This window comes from Pimephales promelas, chromosome 6 (assembly GCF_988280905.1).
Source record: "Pimephales promelas chromosome 6, fPimPro1.hap1.1, whole genome shotgun sequence".
NCBI lineage: Eukaryota > Metazoa > Chordata > Actinopteri > Cypriniformes > Leuciscidae > Pimephales > Pimephales promelas.
This window is the reverse complement of record NC_142774.1, coordinates 31059586-31084846: the sequence shown is the minus strand read 5'-3', so window position 1 is coordinate 31084846 and position 25261 is coordinate 31059586. Positions and strand designations below refer to the sequence as shown.

Sequence of the window (25261 nt, the reverse complement as noted above, 5' to 3'; positions counted from 1 at the left end):
TATTATATAGGCATACTTTATTGCATATGCCAACTATTCATGTAATACTTTTGGTGCAAGTTTGAAAAGCTTCTGTTAATAACGTGAGAGAAAAAATAGTGTCCTTTAAACGTCCCCAATTTCGTGACACAGGACATTATAAACCTGCGCAAGACTCATGACCTGTGACCCGGGATATTTATTCAGCTTTGAGATTCTGTTCGGTCCCTCATGGATCCATCATCTGCTCCTCTCGCGATAATGAGTCTGGATATATTGAGAGCAAACACGAGCACTCGTCCATTTGAAGGGGCGTCGCTGGGCTTCTTATAGGGTCCTTAAGTTAGTGGTGAGATTGTCTTCCAGGAGATAGGACATCATGTCTGACGCAGTGACCAGCTTCTTGAAGGATTTCTTGGCCGGTGGTGTGGCCGCTGCCATCTCCAAGACAGCCGTGGCCCCCATTGAAAGAGTCAAACTGTTACTGCAGGTACGTTTTGAAGTCAGAATCAATCATTTTAGAATTATATATAAAAATGCTGGGCCATTTCAACGTTTGGGTCAAATATGTTGGGTTTACAATTCAATTAAAACATTTAAACCAACTGTTGGGTTTGTCCATTTTTGACCCAAACATGGGTTGAAACAACCCACGAGTGCGGGCTATTGAATATCCCCGTAAATAGCTTGAGAAAAAAGTTCCAAGTAAGTCACAACTGCATAGCCTACATTAGAAAGAGGGTGCAGTGAACTTGGCAAGTTTGTTTGGTTTAAAAATGTTTCGGTACAATTCAAATAATTTAATAAAACCATTCAATTATTTGAATAGACTAAATGGGAAAGTTTTACCGACAATTAATTATGGCGCTGTCCATGGTGCTACTTTATAAAGCGTTGCCAAGACAAGCCTCGCTGACAAAGTGCAATTTCACCATAGAGTAAGTTTAACTAATGTTTGATTTTATATGGTAATTTAAGTAGTGCTTTACTAATTAATAAAAAAAAAAATAAATAAATAAAGTTTAAACATTTGACCTTGACGACTTCCATGACAGAGTTTATAAAGGTCAATCATGTGGGTTAAGATTGTGACTCTGAAGAGCAGCAATATTTGGTGTAAGTTTAAAGTTAAAAATAGTCTGGAGGCTGCAACCCAATACTTAAACCCCGCGCGCAAGCGGGGTGTGACGCCAAGGGCAGCTCACGCACGTGGACAGACTGATCCCTAAGTGTAATCACACTTTTTTTGTGGCTCCCTTATACAGGATAGTCAACACTGATACATGAAAATAATTGAAATTACAGCTCAAAAATCCATATCCCACAATTCACATCCGACGTGTGACCACAATGATATCAAGGGTGCACTCTTCCACTTACCAATTCAAACTGTGCTGCTTCACAGGTCCAGCATGCCAGCAAACAGATCACAGCTGAGATGCAATACAAAGGCATCGTCGACTGCGTAGTAAGAATTCCCAAAGAGCAGGGATTCTTGTCCTTCTGGAGAGGCAATCTCGCCAACGTCATCAGATACTTCCCCACACAAGCCCTCAACTTTGCCTTCAAAGACAAGTACAAGAAGATCTTCCTTGGAGGAGTGGACCAGAAGACCCAGTTCTGGCGTTACTTTGCTGGTAATCTGGCCTCTGGCGGTGCCGCCGGTGCAACCTCTTTGTGCTTTGTCTACCCTCTTGACTTCGCCAGAACAAGGCTTGCTGCTGATATCGGTAAAGGCGCAGCGGAGAGAGAGTTCAGTGGTCTTGGGAACTGCCTGACCAAGATCTTCAAGTCTGATGGTATTAAGGGTCTCTACCTTGGCTTCAATGTGTCTGTCCAGGGCATTATTATCTACAGAGCTGCTTACTTCGGTGTCTACGATACAGCAAAAGGTAAGCAGCTGTTGGGGAACATCTGACATGGATCAAATAAACTGCTCGTTAAATACAACTCAGTGACACTGTCGAACTCTATCACTCAGGTATGCTGCCAGACCCCAAGAACACGCACATTGTCATTAGCTGGATGATTGCCCAGACTGTCACAGCTGCAGCCGGCATCATTTCATATCCTTTCGACACCGTCAGACGTCGTATGATGATGCAGTCAGGACGCAAAGGAGGTAAGCCAAAGTTTGGCACAAACTATTGTTCCATGAATTTTGTGAATGATTAGTCGATTAACGGATCATTTTCTTTCCAAAAGCTGACATTATGTACTCGGGCACAATCGACTGTTGGAAAAAGATCACTAAGGATGAGGGGGCTAAAGCTTTCTTCAAGGGTGCCTGGTCCAATGTGCTCAGAGGCATGGGCGGCGCCTTCGTGCTGGTTCTGTATGATGAGATCAAGAAGTACACATAAACATTCTCCATCCATCATGTCAATCCCATCAAAGGAACCCCTGAGCACTGTGTATGTCTTAATTGTGTAGAATGTTAACAAACAGGGTGAAGTAGGAGAAGTGTACTTAGCCATGCTGTCCCAGGGGTGGATTTCAATCATGTGATCTTAGGTGGTCACATCACCCTCCACCTCTACACTTGTAAATATATTTAACTCTACCTACTGGCCCCTAGTTTTAGATGACTTTCAGTCTGGTCAGATTGAAAGTTATCTTTTTTTCTCATTTATTTATTTGAATCAACCCCCCATAACTCTGAGAGTCTACATGTTCTACGGTGGCTCTTCTCTTCTGTAGCTAGCTGAACACTCTCAGACTGAAGCAAGTGGCTGTACACTGGAAGGCTGACTGTTCTTGTGGTTTAGTCCACCTTATGTGTTCTTTTAATAAGAATAAAGCTGATAATACAACACCTGATCAATGCTTGTGGTTTCTTTTTTATAATTACATCTACTTCTTTTATTTGATTTTATGATAAAAAAGTCAAAAGTTTTGTTACAGCTGAGTAACGGAAGTAGACTCATACTGGCTTTCAAAGTTCACACTGTTTCACAAATATTTTAAATTAACAGAATTAATGAAGAAAAACTGTTCAAATCGTATAATTCCTATTTTAAACTAAATACAGAATATACAGAGTTTGGGGGTCAGTTAAATGTTTTTAAGACATTTTGTAAAGGAATCAGTACTTTAATTCAGCAAGAACGCATTAAAGTCAATAGGCATTTATAATGTCACAACAAGATTTCAATTTAAAATAAATGGTGTTCTTTTGAACTTTCTATTTATAAGCAAACCTGTTTTTTTGTTTGTTGTTTTTTTACAGTTTCCACAAGCAGCACAACTCTTTTCAACATTAATAAGAAATGTTTCTTGAGTACCAAAAACAGCATATTATCATATGACACTGAAGACTGCTAAAAATTCAGCTTTGCCAAACATATGTAATCATAAAAATGCGATTAATGAAGCCTTGGTGAGCATAGAATACTTCTTTCATAAATAATAAAAACCGATATATATTTTACGGAAATATATAAATATTTAAATTTCAGAATATAATATTAGAATACAAGCGATTATAAATATTTTATGGCTAATATATTATAAATCACCTTAAAGGCGTCATATAATGGTACATGCACTTTTTCAAGTTGATTGTACTGAAATGTGTGTTGGCAGTGCCTGTACACAACCATCATATAAAGATCAGTGTCTGTATATTCTGGTTCGAATAGGTACGGTTGGTAAAAAAAAATGTAAGTCTTCATCTATGTCGAAATCAGCAGACATATTTACGAATTGAAAAGTGTATGTACAGTGCGCGTCTTCCTCTGCTTGTAAACAGAAAGTTTTGCGTTTCCAGCTATATCAGCACGTCATCTTATACAGAAGGTGGCGGTAATACTCCTAAGCGGTGAGCAGCCGATAACAAGTAGTCGAAGAAGAACGTCCTCATCTCAGTTCCCGCGCATGCATTCTGCAAATCTCTTGAACTCTCGTCTCAGGCCCACAAGGAAGTAATGGAATAGTCGAATAAAGTCGTTATTTATGGGTTTTTTTTCGCACGAAAAGTAGTCTCATCGCTTGATAAACTTATAGTTGAGCCACTGTAGGCACATGGAATATTTAAACATTTTCTTTAATGACTTTCTGGGCCGTTAAGTTTCATTCCCTTAGGCAGCCTATGTAGCAGTGATCCACCTCTCAGATTTAATCAAAAATATCTTCATTTGTGTTCCGAAGATGAACGAAGGTCTTACGGGGTTGGTACAGCATGGGGGTGAGTAATCAATTACTTAATTTTCATTTTTGGGTGAACTAACCCTTTAAATACTGATCCGTAAAGAAATATATAATGTAATTTTGGTTTATAATACTAGTAGCCTAGTAAAGGCTAGTAACAGTAACCAGTTACAGTATTGCATCAAACAACATAGCAGTGTCTTCCGCAACAATGACTACTGTGCCAGTCTCTGTGTTTGAATGATAACCTTGTTAAGTCTGCTATGTGTCAACAAGTGTCAGTCAGCCTTTTCAAAAGCAATTTAAGAGTGACAGGTGAATGCCAGGTATTGTTACTCTGATTGTAACAGATGGAACACTGTCTGAGGATGTGCGGCACTTCATATCAGCATGCCAGCTATTCAAGTGTCAGTCAGCTGGGTCAATAAACAAAGCACTTTTACTTTCCAAATAATGGAACAACACTGGATATTACCATAACTAATAAAACATTTATTTCACATCATATTTGCAGTTTCCAACAGATGTGTCGTGTAATTAATTATTCTGATAACAGCAACATTGACTTTTAAATTTTTTTATTTTATTTTTTTTGTCTGTAAAATATAGGAACTGGTTTACTCCTGAATGTCTCAGAAAATGGAATGTCACACTTTATTGTCCCCAAGCAGTTTAGATTGTCTCCAACAAAATCTAAAATGCAAATAAGCCACACATTTTCAAATAATTAATGTCATTTAACATTTAGCTGTGTATATTATTATCTGACAAATATTTCATTTTTATGTCACTCCATATCCAGACAAATTAATGTGAGCTCAAGCAGTTTGTTCCGAATGTTTCATGTAGTGACCTACAGTCATATCTTGTACTTACAGTTAGATCAGAACATGTAAGGGAAAGGGATTTTGAGGATCAGGACCACGCAGGCCGTGGTGATGCCCTGTTGAGTTTAACGGTTCCCGGTTTAGCTTTGTGAGGACTACTTCCAGGTCTAGAAGTCTTCCCTGTGTACATGGAAAGACAGGAGTTGTACTATTGTTAACATTAACAATTTACAATTTATTTAACATTTAAATGAACAATTTTGCAGTAAATGATATGCACGCAGCTAATCAACATAAAAGTTGTCTGTGTTCAAATACTGTGGCTATATACTCTTGTTTATCAGTAAATAGTGGGGAAAGACCTACCCAACACTTAATAAAAAAATCAGATGGGACTTCAATTAAAAGTAAAGTCAGTTGCAATGGAAGATTTTAATTATCACTGAAACTAAACAAGTAAAAAAACAAAAGAATCACATCACAAATGGTACTTAAGGCCAAGAGACTTTACCAGAATCAGTTAAAAAAAAAAAATGTTTTTTTTTTTTTTCCCCAGAGGAGTTGGATGCAAACTGAATGCACTATTTTGAAGAAACAAAAAGTATATCTGATATTAGGAACAGCAGAAATAATTTGTTTATTTCTGGAAGCTGAATATGGGCTGATGTAATGGTGATGTAATGGTGATTACATGCAGACAACTGAACATGTCTTCATTCAAAGTGTCTCATGCAAACTTCAGCTTAAGTTTGTGTTGTGTGTGTGTGTGTGTGAGTGTGTGTATGTACCAGATGTCTTGGTGGACTTGAGCTTGACCGGTGGAAGAGCTGTAACGCTTGTTCCCATGTATCGGCACTGCTGTTGATAATCAGCTAGCTGCTCATCTCGGGTCATACCAGGAGTGGGCTTCACAGATTCTAGACGCTTCAGGAATGCCTGAAAGAACAAATATTTAGGTCAGAAATTTAATTCTCTTCCTGAACTAAATTCAACATTTGGGCTTGCTGGATTACAACATGATTTATTAACATCTATTATTATTAAAATGATGGCCAAGGATGACAGTTATATAGGTTGGCCAAAATGCTTACAGAAAAATTAATAAACAATACATAATTAATCTATTAATAATAGTTAATAATAAATAGCAATGATTTACATAGATTTTTCATTATATAAACATTAAAACAAATTAAGGACATATTAAAAAACAACAACGATATTAACAGCATGAATAGTATAATAATACTTAATCATTTATTGTTTTTTAACATAAATATTTTTTTTCTCCACAACCATGTTAAATGTTAATTAAATAAAAATTCCACAATTCACATGAAATAAAATAATTTAATATATACTATTCAATGCTACCATGCCGTAAAAAATGTTTACAATATACTACAAAAATACTTTTTTTTTTTTTAAATGTGCACATAAATGTGCACAGATATTCACAAAATACCACAATGGCCCTTAAAAACATATTTCCTTTTATTTGGGATGAAATATGACAGATAAAAATTTTCGTGACAGATTTTGTATCATTAACCCTAGAGCTAAAAGATTTTAAGACATCCATGAACTTGCATTAACTTGCCTAAGACAAGATGACCAAAGAAGAGATTAGCATGACTACAACTATGAACTCTGAAAAGCCACAGTGAACCATTGAGAATAAAAATAACCCGTGCACAAGGATCAGAATGTCACAGGCTGTTATGTTGGTACAAATACCCCTTTGGAAACCACTCAGTAAGCAAAGCCCATGAAATGAGCTGGGACTGGAAATAGAGTAAAGGTGAAGATAGAGGTCAGCTCCTTCAGTGCTCTTAAAGAAAGAGAGTGACTGTCTTCTGTTCCAGCATTAGTTGCTAGGTAGTAAAATGCTAACAAGAGTTACAAGACCTAGAGGAACACAAAGTCTGAGTCAAAGCTCGAAGTCCCTGCTTCTATTGATTAAGCGTTTTATTTTAATTTTCCTGTTTTCTGCAATAAAAACTGACAGAGGAACTGACTCTGTAAGGCTCTGTGAGGATGACCAAAAGAGAGAGCGGGAGAATATGCATGCGTAATAGTAAACAAGGAAGGTTAAGAGAGCACAAAACACAAACACAGATTATGTTGCTTCCAAAATCAAGGAGCTGGAGAGATCCTCATCATTTACTCGCCCTTGTGTAAAAATGTAATTTGAAGAGTTGCATAATACTCTCTCTATCTCACACTGAAGCTTAGATGAGGAAAGCACGGGGCTGAATTCAGTATAATGTCAAGACCAGCATGTGCGCAAAACTGCTTCCACCTGTCTCTTCTCGTCTCAGTCAGGTGGTCACTGTCTCTCTGCTTTCACTGGCTGTGGCTGACAGCGCCACCTAAACCATGCACCCTTTCACTTAAATAAACACTCGCACAGAACACCATTACATGAATGAATAATATCACCAAAGAACATCTGGTGATACATACTGGGGCATCTGAGTAGAAGAGCACTGTAAACAACAGAATCGAAACATCGTCTGGGGTTAGGAAGATTTCTTATATTTTTGAAAGAAATGTCTTATGCTCACCAAGGCTGCTTTTTTTTGATTTGATATTTTAAATATTTTAAAATGCAGTTTATTCCTGTGATGGCAAAGCTGAATTTTCAGCAGTCTTCAGTGTCACATGATTCCTCAGAAATCCTTCTAATATGCTTAATCTAGCGCAAAAGAAACTTTTTTTATAATCTTTAACAATGTCGAAAGCGGTTGTGCTGCTTATTTTTATTTATTTATTTATTTTTTTATTTTTTTGTGGACACCATGGTACAGCATTCGTTGATCAATAGAAAGTTCAAAAGAACTACATTTATCTTTATTTTTTTGTAACATGTCAAACTCTACAGTCACTTCTGATCAAATCAATGCATCCTAGCTAAATAGGATTTTTAAAGAAATTATTTTCTTTTTTTCAAAAGAAATTCTAAACTTTTGAACAGTAGTGTACATGCATATGCTCCTCAAGTGTACACCTAAACACACAATTACTTCCTTGACTGAGGCCAACAGTTGATGAAAGCTTCTCTCTTATAATAGGAGTTGCTCTCAGTGTGATTCAAATTCACATCTAATCTTATATTGAACGGAAGTGCACTGCATAAATAAAAACATAGGGAATAACTCCCTCTAGTGGAATGAGAGAAAATATTTTCCTGTGAAGAGACTGTACTGACCAGGTTTTCCCTCTGGATTCGCTCTTGCTCTCGTTGTCTGTTGAGGGCACTGTGGTAAAGACGTATAGCTGGTGCATTGCTCCTTCGACTGCTGGTTTTGGAGCAGGCGGAGCTTCTGCTACGCGAACTAGCACTGGAATGGGATAGTTCACGTAATAGCCGCCGATTCTCCCGGTCAATCTCTCGTACCTCTTCATTTGAGAAGGAATAGTTCTTACGACTGCTCCCAACACTGCCAGGGCTGGAGACCACAGGTACTCTGTCTAATTGTTTCTCTGCTTTTAAAAACACTGCAAGGGAGACAGACAGACAGAGATTCTTGAGAAACAGCCACAACAACAACAAAAACCATTTCGATTCATTGCACAAACCTGATCCGTTCTCTCCTTCAGAACTTGTGCTGCCCTGACCGTCCGAATCATCATTCACAACTATCTCCTCAGCAACTCTAGGCTGCTGTTGTTGAACATCTGCTGCCAAGTGTTTAGAAGGCAGAACAACATCAATGGACTGGGAAGGACTAACATTTGGTGTCGAGAGAGGGGTAACATCAGTGACTGTGTCATCAGATTCTGCCACTTCTTTTTGTCGCTCTTTCTGGTTAGCTGAACCTACCCGATGATGTTTCTGCGAGCAAATTGAGCTTTTCTCGTCACCGCTGTGTGAGGACTCTGGGTCGGATGATGACGAGTGGCTGCGGCTCAGCTTGTGGAATTTACCAGCAGATTTTTTAGGTGTTCCATGGGACAATCTCTTATGTTTTGATGATCTCACATCGTCCTCCTCACTTTCATCGTCACTACGGTGATATCCATCATCATCATCACGGTTAGCATCAACATTGGTTTTCATGGGTTTAAAAACAACATGCTTCTCATCCAGCTCCTTTTCCTCTTCAGACGAGGATGAATGCACACTAGATCGGCTGTTGTTCATAGTCCCTGTGCTTGTGGCTCTTGGGAGTTTTGAGGAGCCTTTGAGAAGTACATCGCTACTTTGTCTCTCTCTTTCATTTTCTGTCTCTTTACTCCGTCCCAGTCTGTCCTGCTGGTTTGAAGCATTCTCCAATCTGGCTTTATCTTTAGTGTCCCTCCCACTTTGAACTTCACTCCCTATCTGATCCATTGAAACATGGGTCTCTTTTGCTGTTCTCTCATCATGTCGTTCTGAGGCCTTCTGTTTATTGAGCCGTTCATTAAGTCCATTAGATTCACAGTCGCTGTCAAAGAACGAGTGGTCAACTTCTCCCTCTAACTCTTTGGGGCTGTACATGTCTGTTGTGTGTCTTCCAAATGTGCCCTCATTTAGTGCAACCTGCATGAAAAAGGAAAAAGCAAAAACTTTTTATATACCAGCAACTATTACATTATATTGAGTAGTGGTTCTCAAACCAGGGGGCAGGGTCCATACAGGGCCTCATTATTTTAAAAAATAAATAAAAAGAAAATCATTAAAATAAGCCTGAAATTAAGGGTCCTACTTCCTAGAAAAAATGCATATAGATTCTACATAATTATTTCATTTTTTTTCTAGTTATGATTTAATTAAGGAGAATTTTAGTAAAAAAAACAAAACAAAAAAACAATTAAATTGTATCCTTAATCATTGTCAATGAAATCACAAACAGGAAAAGGCACAATGTCTTCAAATATTATAGTGGATAATTTGGAGTTAAACATGTAGAGAACCACTATCGGTACACAGTACACACTCATATTAATAACCAAGCAGAAATATATTAAACCTATCATCGGTGTAACGTTAGTGTTTTCTGGCATTAATCAAAACACCAATACGCTTGAGACCTTGCAAAGCTGTTAAGGTAACGTTAGCTACCAGGAAAAAGCTCAATTAACACTTTTAAAGAGATGCTCATAACACAAACACACCGGGGAAATGTTTCTATGACGAGAACCATGCAGCAGTTGATTTAACTTGGCAATGCTGCCACATTCACGTTCAGCATGCTGGCGTGCTCTACGTTTAATCTATATATGTTATTTTATGAACAATTCTAACGTTAATGCAGTTAGCAGTGCCTACCTTTTGACATTACAACAAAAACATGCGGGTTCGCGACACTGTCAGGCGAAGTCTCCAAACCATAGAGTTGACGTAAGTTACTTCATTTTAATACGCAATAAATCTCCAAATGCTGTTCAGAAGGATAAAGGTTGAGGATAAGAGTTAAAACAGACTCTTTAAACTGTTCAGCTCGCTGGCTGCACACGTGCACAGATGAGTGTGTGGGCTCGAGATACGGTAACTAAGTGACGTCATTTCCTTAAATATTTTGGCGCCGCATCACGAGTCCACGTTTAAAGGGGTAGTTCACACCAAAATGAAAATTCTGACATTATTTTCTCAACTTCATGTCGTTCCAACCTCGTAAGACTTTCGTTCACCTTCGAAACACAAATGAAAATATTTTTGAAGAAATCTCTTTTTGATGTAGCGGGCTCTTCTTTTGTGAATAGCTTCTGTCACTCCATTGGCAGCTATGTATTTTATCTTGTAACATCTGGCTAACACTTTCTGATATATGGTAATGCAAGCAGTTAATTTAATTAATGTAGTTTTTTGTTTGTTTGTTTGTTTGTTTGTTTTCTTCGATATCGTACGAAACTTGCCCTGCGTCTCAATGTCCATAATATCCATCATCAACGTATGTGAGATTGTATGAGATCATAAAACATGAACATAATTCGAAAAGGTTAAATAGTCCTGAAAGAAATAGTAGGTCCCTTTCTTTCACTGTCTATGGCCAGTCCGCGTGCATTGGACATTAATGGGAAAGGAATAGTCCTGAAAGAAATAGTCCTGAATCCACATCAAGTGGAAATGCTAGGTATTGCGCCCAAACAAAATCTTACTGAAGATTTTTTTTTTTTTTGAGATATCAAACTCAAATTTCAAATTTGGAACACAACTTGTATATTTATGGTTATGGCTTTGATTTTCCTTTGAATTTTAGAGTAAAACTTGTTTTGCCTGTTCCATATAAAAAATGCAAATAGTATTAGGCCTATTGTGCATTTTTTATAAAAATAAACTAAAAATTAATTTACTTTTTTAGAAGCATTTTTCATTTCAGCACTCATATTAAGAGTGCTGAAGATACTTATGAGTGTGAAGATACTCATCTGTCAAGTGGCATCTTTAAATAAAAGAATTCACCCCAAAATAAAAACATGTCACCATTTACTCACCCTCAAGTTGTTTTAAACCTGTATGAGTTTCTTTCTTGAACACAAAATAAGATATTTTTTTAAGAATGTTGGCAATTGACTTCCACAGTTAGGGAAAAAAATGCCATGGAAGTCAATGCCTATCAACTGACTGAACAACATTATTAAATTAATATATCAATAAATTTAAAATAGAAAAGAAAATTAAGAGCAACAATTAAATGTAAGTCAAATTATATACTCTCATTAACTAATTTCCATTGTCTAATTAGTTTTTTGGACTAAATCACATCTGTATGTTTATGCAGTGCATCCATGTGATGTCAATGACAAATCAACCATCTCCACATAACCATCTGAGCTGAATTATCTGTTTCAAAATATTAATTCAGCAGCTAAACAAGCTCGCCTTTGTCTGGGATATTATAGTACGTGACAACTGTGCATGTTTAATGATGCTCATTCTTAAAGTAGGGCATTGCGCTAAATTGTGGGCATAACATTCCCTCAAAGCCCCTTTCATGTTTACTTGGCACAAGTGGCATGAAAATTGATCCATCATCCTCACACCATGCAAGTCTTGCCACCCTTTGCCATTAGCTATAATAGATTTGGCAAAATATTTACATGTGTAAAGGTACAGGTGAAGGGCAGTGCTGAAGAACAGTGCCACACTCCAACAGTGAGTACATTTATTACAATTTTTTATTATGCATATATATTATATATAAAATATATTATTACCATTTGAGTTTTGTTCAACCTCATTTGTGATGCAATGTATTTCTGCAGCAAAAAAATAAAATAAAATAATTTTTTTTTTTGTTTTTTTCTCAAATAAGATAAAACATTTTTTTTTCGAAACACCAGAATGTATTCTTATTAAATCTACTTATTAAAAGCAATGTCTCATAGTATGCTGTGAATTGATTAGTGCCTACGTGTGGAACTGCACACAGCTTGTTCGCGAGCTGTGGGCGTATTGAAGCATAGTCACGTGCCTTTCTTGATTCTGATTGGTCAGCATCAAAGAACCATGTGGTGTTAATAGCTTAATACTTCTGCTTTTTATTGAAAATGAGATGTATTATGCATGTGTGCGTGTTTGATTGCAGAACACTGATGTTTAGCAGCGGAATAGCTGTCACGCCTAGCAAAACTTTAATGCCCTGCCCTACTGCATTATTCCAGACAACAGCTATGTTTTTGCTTGAGACAGAGTCGGTGAGTCAATGCAATTCAAATACTATTAAGCGCTATATGTCTAACCAAGTCGCTAAAAACTATCTCAGAGATTTAAGAAACCATAACGAAAGCTATTATTTGTCAAAATCATTTCATTCAGGACTGTCCGAGCAATCTTTTTGAAAGCGGGTTTGCTGTCAATGGTTTGAATGGTCCGGGGCACGGACAGTCTCCTGCACATCTCGCGGCATGCGGAGGTCAGGCTTTCTGCTTGCTTTGGCTGCTGCAAACCGGTGCTGATGCAAACCAACAGGTATGTCGTCCTAAAACGTATTAACACAACTTGACCCAGCGGTAGTTACTTGGGTTTCTGTTGTTTATCATTCTAATCTTCTTTGTGTTTTTAAGGACGCAAGTGGAGAGACACCCATTCATAAAGCAGCCAGAGCGGGCAGTTTGGAGTGCATCAGTGTGCTGATGGCCAGTGATGCACATTTCGAGTAAGTGCATGTGGGAGGTTGAATTGTTCCTCCTCCTAGCGTTTATTTGACAGAGAGAAATATAACCACAGTATTTGCATAGTTCAAATTAGTATTATAATGTCGTTCTTGCAATGCGTACTATAGTCACATTATATATTGGTTGGCTATCATAGTTGACCTTTCACAGACCTAGCTTATAGGGTACATGAACTTCAAATAACTTAACCTTTTTCTTGAGAAAATTGTTTACGGCCAGTTTATGGTAGGCTATTAGGGTTGTCTCACTTTTACATATTTCATTCTGGTAAAAAGGTCTCCCAAAATTAAAAAAAAAAAAAAAAAAAAAAAAAACACTTTTCAAACAAAAGACATTGGAAAATGTTGAAGCCGAGTGCTATACCGTTCATAAGTTTGGGGTCTTTAATTTTTTATTTTTGGATTTTGAAAGAAGTCTCTTATGATTACCAAGCATTTATTTCATTAAAAAGAAATCTTAATATTGTGATATGTATATCTAAATATATATATATATATATATATATATATATATACACATGCACATTGATTTTAATAAGTTCAAAAAAGCATTAACATAACAGGAATGCTCCATTCCTGTTAATGCAAACATAATCCTCAACAACAGTATTCTTATGAATACAGTATGAACACTTTTCCAATAATTTCCCTCCCCCTTCTGTTCAGAATTTGTAACAAAGATGGACAGACCGCTGAAGAAATTGCATGGTCTTGTGGGTTCGAGGAATGTGGGAGGTTTTTAAACATGCATCGCAGAACTCAGGACCTGAAGAACACTTCATCATCACCTCTCGTTAAACGCCACATGCTGAGCAGCACTCTCGCGGGACAGAAGAGAGGCCGAGCAAGCTCCAGTGCTCAAGACAGGAAGAAAGCACGGGACTGGTGATCAATGCTCTCACAAAGAGAGAGAGAATTTCAAGTAACATAGGCTGTTTAGCCATTACCGGAGTGAATGGTGAAACAGATGATGTTTCAGCATGCCCTCAAAGTCTGAATTACCTGTGGACATTTGGTATTGAGCTTACTGCAGCCTCAACAGTGAAGATAGATTGACCCTGTTCTGGGGTCAGTGATTTGGTGTCTTAAGTTAAAGTGGAATCACTGACACTGTAGATCTGTGCTTCATGCACATATACCTGCCAACACAAGAGCAGATGGCAATGAAGGCCAAAGCAGAGCATTTTCTTTAAAGATGGAGATTGAAACTTCTGGGTTTCTTACTCGAAAAGGTGCAACATTTAACTTGGATCACAATGTCTTGTGAATCAATCATATGAACCCTTTCAGGGTTTTATGACAGTCAGTTGGGGACTGTAGAAATAAGTGGATATAAATGAGCAAAACAGAAGGCAACTGACTTGCTGCCAAGCTTGGCTAATCAAAATACACTTCATAAGGCTAGATTAGTTGTTAAAGTGTTTGACATTTTTGGTCTATATAAACAACTAAGGTAAAACATGACTTAATGTTGTGGCAAATGTTAAGGGAATATGTCATGCTTTGACAAACAGTTTTTGAAATTGTTTATTCCATGATCTGAAAGAGATTTTACTTGCTGTTCAAGATGGTTCAAAGATATCTTGTGAATTTAATGTATGAGGAACTCAAAATCAGGTAGTTTGAAGGATATTTTTTTAATAATCACAAGGACCCAATTCTCAAAACTTAGCATACATTGAGCACAACAGCAGTCTATGTGGGCCAAACTGTTGATAATTTTCCATTGCTTTGGCATAAAATTCAATGACTACTGCTTTAAAATCTCTTAGAAACAAGCACAGCCAAAACGCTGTACCTACCTAACTAACATAACGCAAAACTGAATATGGTATGTTATGCCATATTGAAATATATTAGAAATGTTTTATATATATATATATATATATATATATATATATATATATATATATATAACAAAACAATTAGGTCAATTGTAGCTGAAAATCTACAAAGGTGTTAGACTTTGTTACTATTTATAGAAAAGGGGGAAATAATTTTGTACTGAAATTAAAACATGTACCATGAAATGTAATGAATTCTAAACAGTAGAGATATAATTATTGTTCTGTAAAGGAATGTTTTTTTTTTTAAACTATAAAGCTACCGTGACGAAGTGTGTTTGTTGGGTGAAACCTTTGCCTGTGTCATGGAAGACTAAGTTGATTTGAGGCATATATGAAGTGTTTTGGTATTAGTGCATTTTGGATGTGAAAGTAACTGCTGTGCCAAACTGGAAGTTGGTAAAGAAAACTGTGTTAAGACTTTTGACAAAAAGACCTACTGTAAGAACTGAGAAACGTGTTCTAGTAATTGTATTAAAAAAGAAACGATCACCCATTTACAACCTCATTGTAAAATCATGAGACTGTATAAACGTGATCTTTAGCGTGACTGAAAACGGATGTTAAAAAAGGCATTAACGTTTAGAACATTGTGAGGAGGACAATGGGTAATAAATGATAAATCACTTTTTACTGTGACATACTGCTTTGTACTCATTAAAAACAATGAGACTTCCTGTGAATCCATAGACTCGCAGGAGGAGCATGAATGAATAAGTGTCATGTACGTGACTCAGATGGTCTTTGGTCTCTGGGGAAGGCAGAGGTTATAATAGGCATTTTGATCCCAGAACTCGGGCCCCTTCCATCCACACCAGCCCTAAAGGAAATGCACACATTAACAAATGACCTACTTTAAAAAACAAAAAACACTGAGCTATTGATTGACAAATGATATAATTCATAATACACGAACATGGGAGCCAACTTAAATAGGATATTAGGGGAAACTCTAGGTGCAGCTAAATCTGTCAGTTTCATCAGACACCATTTAAACAGTTGCCAATACCTAAACAAGTAAACCACATTACACTTTAAATCCCATCTGTGTCTGGATGTAATGGAAGAAAGAACCAATTTTGTATGTATTAGGACAGGCCAGACAGATGTGATGTTGTCAAATGTACCTTGTCAGTGATGGTTTGCAAGTCCTCTTCACCAGTATAGTGAGGGTCCAGGATAAGAAAGCGGATTTGACCAGAGTTCTCACTCCACGCTACTCCTAGAATAGTGTGTGCAAGTACCCCCCCACCTGGTGAGAAAGAATTACCAAGCTTTAACATCTAAAAAAGTAAAAAAGCATAACCGTAAATTGCATAAAAAAGAAACGTTTTATTTCTTCACATTTTTGAAAGTAGTATCTAAAAGTTTTTGTTTTTTTTATGTAAAGGCAAAGTTGAATTTTCTGCAAGCCATTACTCACATGATCCTTTAGAAATCATTCTAATGTGGAGTTGGTGCTCAGGAAACATTTCTTATTATCACTTTTGAAAAGTATACCAGATCAGAAGTTGATTATGATAATATTTTTTTGGGGAGGAAAAACTTTGCTGCCATTAAATCACAAGTTGATGGAAGGCGCTGAAGATCATTTTAACGCACCAATCATGACAGGAGTTCCTTCAGTCTGGAAGTGGTTGGCCAGCTCTCTTCCCTTGGTTGCCAACTCAGATCCCTGACTTTAACAGAAAGACAATCATTTTTAAAATCAAGCCATACAGAAACTTTCATTGTTAATCTAGCATCAGCTTTAGTTCAGCTTAAGACTGGAATACATCACACGACTTTTGCCTTGATTCTTTCACAGGAAATCACATATTATACGATGCGCAAAGAAGACTCAAATTTATTAACTTTATACTATGATTCCAACTAGTTGCAGGATATCAAACACATGTATTATTATCAGCTGATTTTGATCAGCTGAACACATATTGTCGTCTTTTTTTATGTTTCTGCATTAGTTTTTGTTGCCTTTTAAAGATTTTAAAAATCTGGTAACGTGATCCTTTGAAGTTCTGGTTTCAAAGACAGGGCTTAGATTAAGCCAGTATTAGGCTTTAGTTCAGTTAGGACATTTAAGAAGCTTGTATAAACATACAGTACCTTAGAAAAGAAAATATTACTGGTATGTATCTTGATTCAAAACAATGGCAGCGACATTTTAAGATATGTCAGTGCAAGTTGCTTTTAATTAAAAACAACTCAACATACATTTTTGTCTGGGACTTGGCTTAATCTTTGTCTGTGAAACAAGGGGCTAGATTATTGTTGGTTTGGTCAGATTGACCAACTGTATATTATTATATAGCTTTTAACCAAATTGCATAGCTCAATTCTATCAAATTTTTCAGAATCCACCCCAACATAATCTGCCCATTATAAAGGACAAATGCATAATCACCCTAAATAATAAAGTAAACATACAAAACCTCTCTCTACCTCACAAACAAGATCTTTGAGGTGACCCCCAGCAGTTGGTTAAGGACAACCTGAACTTCAATGGAGCCGATCCACTGACGTGAACCCACAAAACGTGGCTCTTTATCCCCAACATCTACAAGAGCCTGACAAACCAACAAATGTATAGATTATAAAGGCAGTTCCTTTTTAATCCATATAACAAGACAGCATAACTTTAAAAACATCCCATATAACAGGGGTTGTCAACTCTTGCCCTCGAGGTCCTGCAGAGTTTTGCTCAAACACAAATCAAACACATTAATCAAGGTTGAAGATAAACTGCAGGAAATTCAATCTCGAGGGCCAGAGTTGCCATATACAGTGACAGTTTTGTTTACTTGCTGGATCTGCGTGTGTGTGGGAACAGCTGTCTCCACATATCCTTGCTGCTGGAACCAGGAGCAGATAGTCTGAAGGGAACGATATGCACATCCCCAGCCATTATCATCCACACGATCCTGCATGTAGTGATGATAACTGTACACACCCTGTACCAAATACAGCTAGAGAGATGGAGAAGAAAAAGACTAGTATTGGTATCAAGAGATTTGACGTGCTCATGAACATTCTCAACCCCCTTTCATGGGGATAGTTCATGCACAAATTAAAATCTTACCATTATTTACCTACTTAGTAAGTCACTACTCACAAGAAAAGCAAGTCCTTGTACTAATGAAAGACTAGGCAAAAAGTATCCGGAGGGCCTAGTAATTCCGGCAAGATTTTGAAGTGTGCATACTAGCATACACTGGATACTTTATTATCCCATGAGGATTTTTTGAGAGGATTTGTGAATGGCAGTGAAGTAACGCAACTGACGCTGGTAGGTCATGTGACAGTGATATGGCGAGTAATTCATACTAAACACATTCATTCTACATAGAACATGGTTTTTAGCGATTGCAAATTACTTTGTCAAAATAAGTACCTATTCATAGAGATAATGCGATATTTTTTTAATTGTGAATTGGCATCAATCTCTTCACATCAATCTGAAATGTCTAAAGTTTCCATTTTTAAAGTTAACGAACCAAAAGTGCCCTTTTAAAATAAGTGCAGAGGGAAGAATCAGTGATTAAAAGCTTAAATTGACATCTGTTTCTCACAAAAAATGCTCATATGACTTTATTTAAAAATAAAAAAAAAATTGTCCTATTTGGGAAAAGAGCAGTATGAAAAGTTTAAAAAAATTATTTTGTGTTCCACAGGTTAAAAAAAAAACCAAAAAAAAAACCTGGATAACAAGTTTGGAATGACATTTCCATGAACTATTCATTTAAAGCACAGTCTCACCTTAGCATCCTCAATGTTGGGTGGGTTCAGGTGTATGTGGGGATTGCGGAGATAACCGTCTTTATAGGCTGCATCAGGGAAATGAAAGGCATTGGCACGTCTCAGGTATGGCCTGTCACTTGGCAACTCAAACTTTCTGTGCAGATCCTGCATATAAAAAAAAGAAGCTGACTTAATAAAGAAAATACTATGTGGATTTCTAATAAATAACAATGGTTAGGATAGAGATATTGTGCTGGGGTCAGTATGATTTTTTAAAAATGTTTTTGAAAAAAAGTATCTTATGCTCACCAAAGCATCATAAGATTTATTTGACCAAATACATAGTAAAAACAGTAACAATGTAATCATATTTCACAATTTAAAATAACAATTTAATGTATATTAAAATGTAATTTATTACTGATTGCAAAGCTGAATCAACAGCTATTAGTCTTAATAGACATTCACTCTTCAGTGTCATAATGATCCTTCAGAAACCATAAAAATATTCTGATTCGATGCTCAAGAAACATTTATTATTACCAGTATATCATCAATGATAAAAACAATTGTGCAGCTTTATATTTTTGTGGAAACGGAGATAAAATGTTTTCAGGATTATTTGCTGAATGAAAAGTTCAAAAGAACAGAAATAATTTGATTTAAATAGAAAATAGATTTAAATAGAAATCTTTTATGACAATCAGTAAAACTTTGTCAATTTAATGCATCCTTGCTGAACAACTATTAATTTTCTTCTTCTTTTTCTTCAAAAAAAAAAAAAAAACTATGGTAGTGTATCTGTACTTGTCTTGCCTCTCTGATCGCCTGTAACTGGCTGTCGGGCACTCCTGCTGGGTAGATTACAGTGGTGAGTCCAGCTGGTGCAGGAAGTTGAAAGTGAAATGGCTGTGGCACCACAAACGAAGAGCCCTTCCTGTACCGCTGCACAGCCTCTTCCATTTCTGCTAACTGCTTCCTTAATGTCTCCACCAGCCTTGTACACACACTGGACAATCACACACACACACACACACACACACACACACACACACACACACTGCTGAACTTCACATCCAGATATTAGCATTAAAATCACTGCAATAAAAACACCACTTCCTTGAGACAAGACAAGTCAACTTGAGACAAAAAAAAGAAAAAAAAAGAAATGCACTCACGATGCCAGGCTTTCATCAGTGGTCACAGACAGAACACAGTCTAAAGGCAATGGCATCTTCACATAGTGCTGCTGTGTGTCCACTCGGATGAGACTAGGAGCTTCATTCCCAGCAGGGTCTGTGACCTCAAACAACAGCTTCAGATTCACTACAGTCTAAAAAAAGAGAGTTTCTGTTAGAGTGACTGTTAACAGTCACCACACTTCAAATAGTTTAGTTTTCCAAAGATTAGTCTGTAATCATAAGATTAAACAGTTACTTTGTTACAATCCATTTCATATATATACATAACACTTCCTTTTACAGTACAGTTCTTATAGTGTACTTACAGTGTACTTGGCTAGAAAGTACTGGCTAATATGAGGTAAGTACATGGAACAGGTGTAGGTTTAGGGGTGGTTTAGGGGTAGGTTCAGGGTTAGTACTAGTTATTACCCAGTAATTGTAGTTACTAAAAGAAGTACATAGTATTTACATGGGTAACTGAACTGTAAAAGGAAGTGTTACCTAATTGTTAAGAAAAAAAAAGGGAAACATAAAAAAAGGGTTCCTCTTTTAAAAGGGAAGATCATATTTATGGATCCAGGGCATACCCCAAGGTCAGTATTCATAAAGATTCTAAGAATCCTCTCAGAAAACTCTAGCCTGACTTCGTCATACCGCTCCATAGGGCTTTGATTATGAGGCGTGTCTTAACTGAACCAGGAAAAACAAAACAAAACTCTGCACTCAATTGAATAGTCAGAAAAAAAAAGACTGATTTGAAGTATAGGGTCTATTCTAAGCCTTCACTTTGAAATGACATGTGTAATTTTATCACACACACACACACACACACACACACACATTATTATATATAATGTATATAACTCCTTTTTTTATTTACCATGCTGTTAATTTCCTAAAAGGTACTTGATTGGCTAAGAATGATAAAAATGGTTCCATTCTTTGCCATTACACTGATTGCTGGCATGTCTATTTAAGTGGTGGTTTGAATGTTGTTTTTAATGTAACAAACATGGAATCAAGGCGAGAAAGCCCAACTGGACAGAGGAACAGTGTTTACTGTTAGCCCAGTTAGTGGATGAACAACACAAGACCATCTTTAAAGGAAAATCTGTCTATAGCGTCTTAATAACTCACAGTCATTCATTGTCTGCAACACATTTTTTCTCCCTCTTTGACTTTCTGCCATTTTCTCCTCTGCTAAAGATTAAGAAACTCTTAAGCCTCTTAAAAGTCCTCGTCCGTACTCCTAACAACTTTGACCTTAAGACCTATTTTAAGTTTAAGGTACTTTCAGAATGACTTTTTTCTATAGTAGGATTTTTTTCTTTAATTTTAAGAGTAAACACCCACTTTCTAAGAATTTTGTCACTCTTTGTTTAAGATTCTAAGATTCTTTATGAATATGGGCGCTGAGCTAAAGAGAGGCTTTCTCACATGTACAGATCTTTTCTTATCTTTCTTTTTTAATGTCTTCTTGCTCCCACCATCATCTGATCTGTGAAAAGCAACAAGAAAGTGTCTTAGTTTTAAGAAAAACTAGAGAGTGTATGCAGATACCAATATGGATCACTTACTCTATATACTGCAGAATGTCTCCACATGCTGATGCTTCTGTCAAGCTTTCCATGCTCGACCGGAAACCAATGTTGGGCCATATTAATATTGGACTGTTACAGACAGTGAAAACAATATTTTTTGATGATACTTTGGATCGGAGGCCCTGAAAAACTTTTGATATGGTGCTTTGACTTTGTGAACCTGCTAAAAAAAGAATACACAAAGCACTTTTTTTTTTCATTTTCAGCATGTTTTAGATGTAATGCCCAAAAGACAGTTAAAAGTTGTATCGAATCCTTTTCTAATTTGAGACGTACCATTTGGATTGTCAAGCTGGCAAGCAAACTCCAAGATTCCTTTCAAACGAAAAATAATAGCGCACTCCTCTGAAAAAACCTTAGGGAATTAAAATACACACTATTAACTACTTAAGATAAATATTAGAGTTCATCTTGCTATTATGTGTGTACGTCTCTCTGAAGCATATGTTGACAAAAGGCTAGCTCATATTATATTACCATAATGTGCAAAATAATACCGTTTCACGGAATACATATTTGTTTTAAAAAAAGATAAGCATATTACCATTTTAATTCCCTCGATCAAGGATCAAATTCAGTGGCTGTCACCAGCAGGCTGACATGTTTGATGACGTATCATAAAAACATGTCCACAGCTTCCTCGTGTGCGTGAAGTCGTATCACAGGGAAAAGTCTTTTACTGCCCCCTGCTGACCTGAAAGTGACTGCTCAATGTGTAAACAATCCTACTTTGCTGTTTTTCCAAGTGATCGTATTTGTGAATTGTATGTAAAAAAAAAAAAAAAAAAAAGTAATGTTGGTTTTCTATTTTCAATAAGATTTTTATTTTGTCAGACTTTAACAGTAAAGAGAGACAGAATTTTTGGGGGACATGAGAGGGAAAAACATACCAATGAACAAACAGCATTAATGACAGATTAGTGTTAATAAACTTTTTTTTACCAGTAGAGATTTATTTTAGAATGAATAATATTAAGAATGTAATACAATTTAAAATAACAAAAATATGGAAATATAAATACATATTAAGTACATAAACACTTTTCTATTTCCTCATTCTCCAGTTGTCTTCAAATTCCACCTTTATCTGTTATGTTGAGTCTCCTCCTATCAGTAAGAAAACAGTACAAAATAAAGTTAACTTAACTTAAGTTAAATAATGATCATCGTCAAAATGTTAATATGTGACATTTTTTTATGACACGTTCCAATTAGTCTTAACTAATGAATATGTAATTAATGGGTATGAGTATCTAATGAATATTTAAAGTACCTATAATAAATGAACTGGTATCTAATAAACAAATATGTTATACATACATAGCCTATTTAATAGGTGAGTATCTAATAATTAAGTACTAGTATCTATCTAATAATACATTCTAAAAAAAATAAGGAAGTTAAAAATACGATACTATAGTACGTTTTAAGGGTCAAATGTTAAAATGTCTTTTCATATACCCACAGGATCCTAGATGTTGTCCTGGTGACTGTAAAGCATTGCTCTTTGTGGGTTTCCCTGAAAACCCCCTGAGACCAGCAGCTTTGTTGTTTCCTTTGAGCTGCAGTGAGATGCTGTTAGTAAGGCTGATATAATCCTTATGGAGCCTCTTCACTTCATGTCTGAGTAGATTTCTCTCAGTCTGTACAGTGAGCAGACAACACTCAAGCTCACCCAGCTCCTGCTGAACTCTCTCGGCTCTACTCTCAGCATTTTTTATGACCTGACTGTTGCGGTCCAGTCTCTCTCTTAGAGCTTGGTTTTCCTGTTGTAGCTGAGTTACAATGTTGATTTCCGAATCCTGATTCATTCTTTGAGTTTCAACTGGTTCTGCCAAGTTCTTCAGCCCCTCTTGGAGTAAAATGGTTTCTCTTAGTTGCTGCTTCTCCTGACAGTGGTGTTCACAACATTTGGTGACTCTTACTAGATCTTGAGGTTTGGTCTGCTTTAAGACCTCTGTAATTCTTTGCCTCATTTGCTGGTTTTTAATGAGAATGTGCGTGTTCTTCGAATCCAGGTCTTTGTTTATGGTCGTAAACTCTTTAAACCTATTCACAAATCTCTGCAGTTCTGTTTTGCATACCTTGGAATACTTCTCTGTCTTTTTAAGCTTCTTCTTAACCTCTAGGTTTTCCTTCTCTAATTGTGTGCACTTTTTTAAATAAACCTCAAATGGACATTGACGAGTTGGCTTAGCTGCAAGACTGTAGTCATTACAGTCTGATTCAGGTTTCATGGCTTTATTTTCTTTTATACTCAGTAAGTTGTCCTCCTCAAGAGGCACCATTGCATTTCTTAGTGTCTGCACAGTGCCTTTATGGTCTGTTGCTTTGAACTTGCTGTCTTTAACATTGGAACAGTCTCCTCCTTCAACTGCTTGCATGACAGGGTCAGAATTTAACCCAAATGGGAAACTACTGTCAGAAAATCTGCACTTCTCCATATCGGCTGTGTCTCCTTTATCTGGACTTACTTTTCGCTTAATCTCCTTTAACATGTTCACTGATGCTATGTGTGATTCCTGAAAAGTAAAAATATTTATATACTTTTTATTTTTACATTGAAACAAGATCAAATATAGACTATATTTTAATTTCAATAGGCCTAACGTCTTTAAATATTTTAATATCATTTTTATTACCAAAAACGGGAAATTTTTCTTTAAAATTAACAGGGCAAGAGTAAATATTAATTTATTTCTAACAGGCACTATTTCGCATCATTTAATTAGCCGATACAATAGCATAAGCTAACGTTACATGGTACCATTTTAGGACATTCTCTATGTCTGTTTGGATGAAAAAGTAGGTTACATACCGAGAAGGGAATGACTGATAATTTGCTTATACTTCTTCTTCTGCTTCGACTCACTCACATTTACAGTAGTTTTATGTGTATCTGGTAACAAAAAAAAAAATATATACTTTATTTTCTATACTCTTTAGTGTATGGTATCCAAGATGGTAACCATAACATTTACTAGTGCGGTTGGTTCGCGTCACTATACGTCACCTCGTTCTTTCCGCCACAATAAAACGTTAAAGGTAGCCTAATTCTTCGCGATTATCTCACGAATTGTATTTTGTGACTTGGAGAAAGTCAAAATTGTGATATTAAAAAGTCGCAGTTATAAAGTTTTTAGAATTTTTTTCTTCATCGGAATGGTACGAAAGTTGGTAAAGGTTTTGGCCCTTGCTGTGAACACAAACACATAAACATTTGGTAGGCTACTGCGGCCAAACAATGATAATGAAACAAATCTTTTGACATCAGGCTCAAACTTGTTAGGATATATGGGTTTTGGTTTCTTACAGTTTTAGAGTAAAACTTGTTTTTGAAAATATATATTTAGTATAAAAAAAATGAAAATAGCATTTCTTCATAACAATAAACATAAAATTCTGTAACTTTAAGTTCACATTTTAAAACTTTTTACACTTCAGCAAGATCTGCCAAGTGTCATCTTTTTGAAAAGAGATCAAAATTAAGTCTGTGCTCTAAAGCATTCAAGATTTAGAGTTTAAGTTGGAAATAAAATTTTCAGGTCAATGCTCAAAAAGTGAATAAATGGATTATAAATACAGAGTAAATATAATTTAGTAGCATAAAATCCCCTGAAAATGTTAAATAAAAACATCACTGAGCTAAAATATAGTAGGCCTACATTAATTTCGTTGAAAAAAAAAAAATGCAGCAAACGACACACATTGTTTTACTCTGAAACAAGCTTCCAAACATTAGCCTATTTATCTGACGATATAGAATAAAATAAAAATCTGTAGGCTAGTATATAAATATTTTTACTTCCTTAAAAAAAATAGTTTTATATTTGAATG

General features: G+C 36.2%; 5 protein-coding genes across 8 annotated transcripts; 2 read left to right on the top strand and 3 right to left on the bottom strand.

Annotated features, from left to right (window-relative positions):
* Positions 1-285: 285 nt before the first annotated feature.
* Positions 286-1911, top strand: slc25a4 (solute carrier family 25 member 4). Its single transcript, XM_039691562.2, has 2 exons — positions 286-469; positions 1385-1911. The coding sequence occupies exons 1-2, from the start codon at positions 359-361 to the stop codon at positions 1895-1897; spliced, it is 624 nt and encodes a 207-aa protein (XP_039547496.2). The 5' UTR covers positions 286-358; the 3' UTR covers positions 1898-1911.
* Positions 1912-2213: 302 nt separating this feature from the next.
* cfap97 (cilia and flagella associated protein 97) lies at positions 2214-10413 on the bottom strand. 2 transcript variants are annotated; one of them, XM_089132400.1, is made up of 6 exons: positions 10210-10413; positions 8538-9480; positions 8167-8456; positions 5744-5891; positions 5005-5135; positions 2214-2312 (listed from the first exon to the last, which is right to left on the bottom strand). In XM_089132400.1, the coding sequence occupies exons 2-5, from the start codon at positions 9436-9438 to the stop codon at positions 5044-5046; spliced, it is 1431 nt and encodes a 476-aa protein (XP_088988526.1). In that variant the 5' UTR covers positions 9439-9480; positions 10210-10413; the 3' UTR covers positions 2214-2312; positions 5005-5043. The 2 variants fall into 2 exon arrangements, with proteins under 2 accessions (XP_088988526.1, XP_088988525.1); XM_089132399.1 differs by lacking the exon at positions 2214-2312 and adding an exon at positions 4600-4821.
* Positions 10414-12393: 1980 nt separating this feature from the next.
* Positions 12394-14133, top strand: ankrd37 (ankyrin repeat domain 37). The gene is made up of 4 exons (XM_039691611.2): positions 12394-12578; positions 12700-12852; positions 12948-13039; positions 13724-14133. Exons 1-4 carry the CDS (start codon positions 12432-12434, stop codon positions 13944-13946), a joined length of 615 nt encoding a protein of 204 aa, XP_039547545.2. The 5' UTR covers positions 12394-12431; the 3' UTR covers positions 13947-14133.
* Positions 14134-15510: 1377 nt separating this feature from the next.
* Positions 15511-22100, bottom strand: ufsp2 (ufm1-specific peptidase 2). Of its 3 annotated transcripts, none has more exons than XM_039691527.2 (12): positions 21969-22100; positions 21701-21779; positions 21401-21587; positions 21261-21321; positions 19818-19972; positions 19456-19648; positions 18658-18804; positions 17703-17867; positions 17344-17468; positions 16504-16580; positions 16029-16153; positions 15511-15721 (listed from the first exon to the last, which is right to left on the bottom strand). In XM_039691527.2, the coding sequence occupies exons 1-12, from the start codon at positions 21969-21971 to the stop codon at positions 15635-15637; spliced, it is 1404 nt and encodes a 467-aa protein (XP_039547461.1). In that variant the 5' UTR covers positions 21972-22100; the 3' UTR covers positions 15511-15634. The 3 variants fall into 3 exon arrangements, with proteins under 3 accessions (XP_039547461.1, XP_039547471.1, XP_088988523.1); XM_039691537.2 differs by having other exon boundaries at positions 21401-21584; XM_089132397.1 differs by lacking the exon at positions 21969-22100 and having other exon boundaries at positions 21701-21778.
* Positions 22101-22857: 757 nt separating this feature from the next.
* On the bottom strand, positions 22858-24371 carry ccdc110 (coiled-coil domain containing 110). The gene is made up of 2 exons (XM_039647100.2): positions 24243-24371; positions 22858-23946 (listed from the first exon to the last, which is right to left on the bottom strand). Exon 2 carries the CDS (start codon positions 23920-23922, stop codon positions 22858-22860), a length of 1065 nt encoding a protein of 354 aa, XP_039503034.2. The 5' UTR covers positions 23923-23946; positions 24243-24371.
* Between the last annotated feature and the right edge of the window lie 890 nt (positions 24372-25261).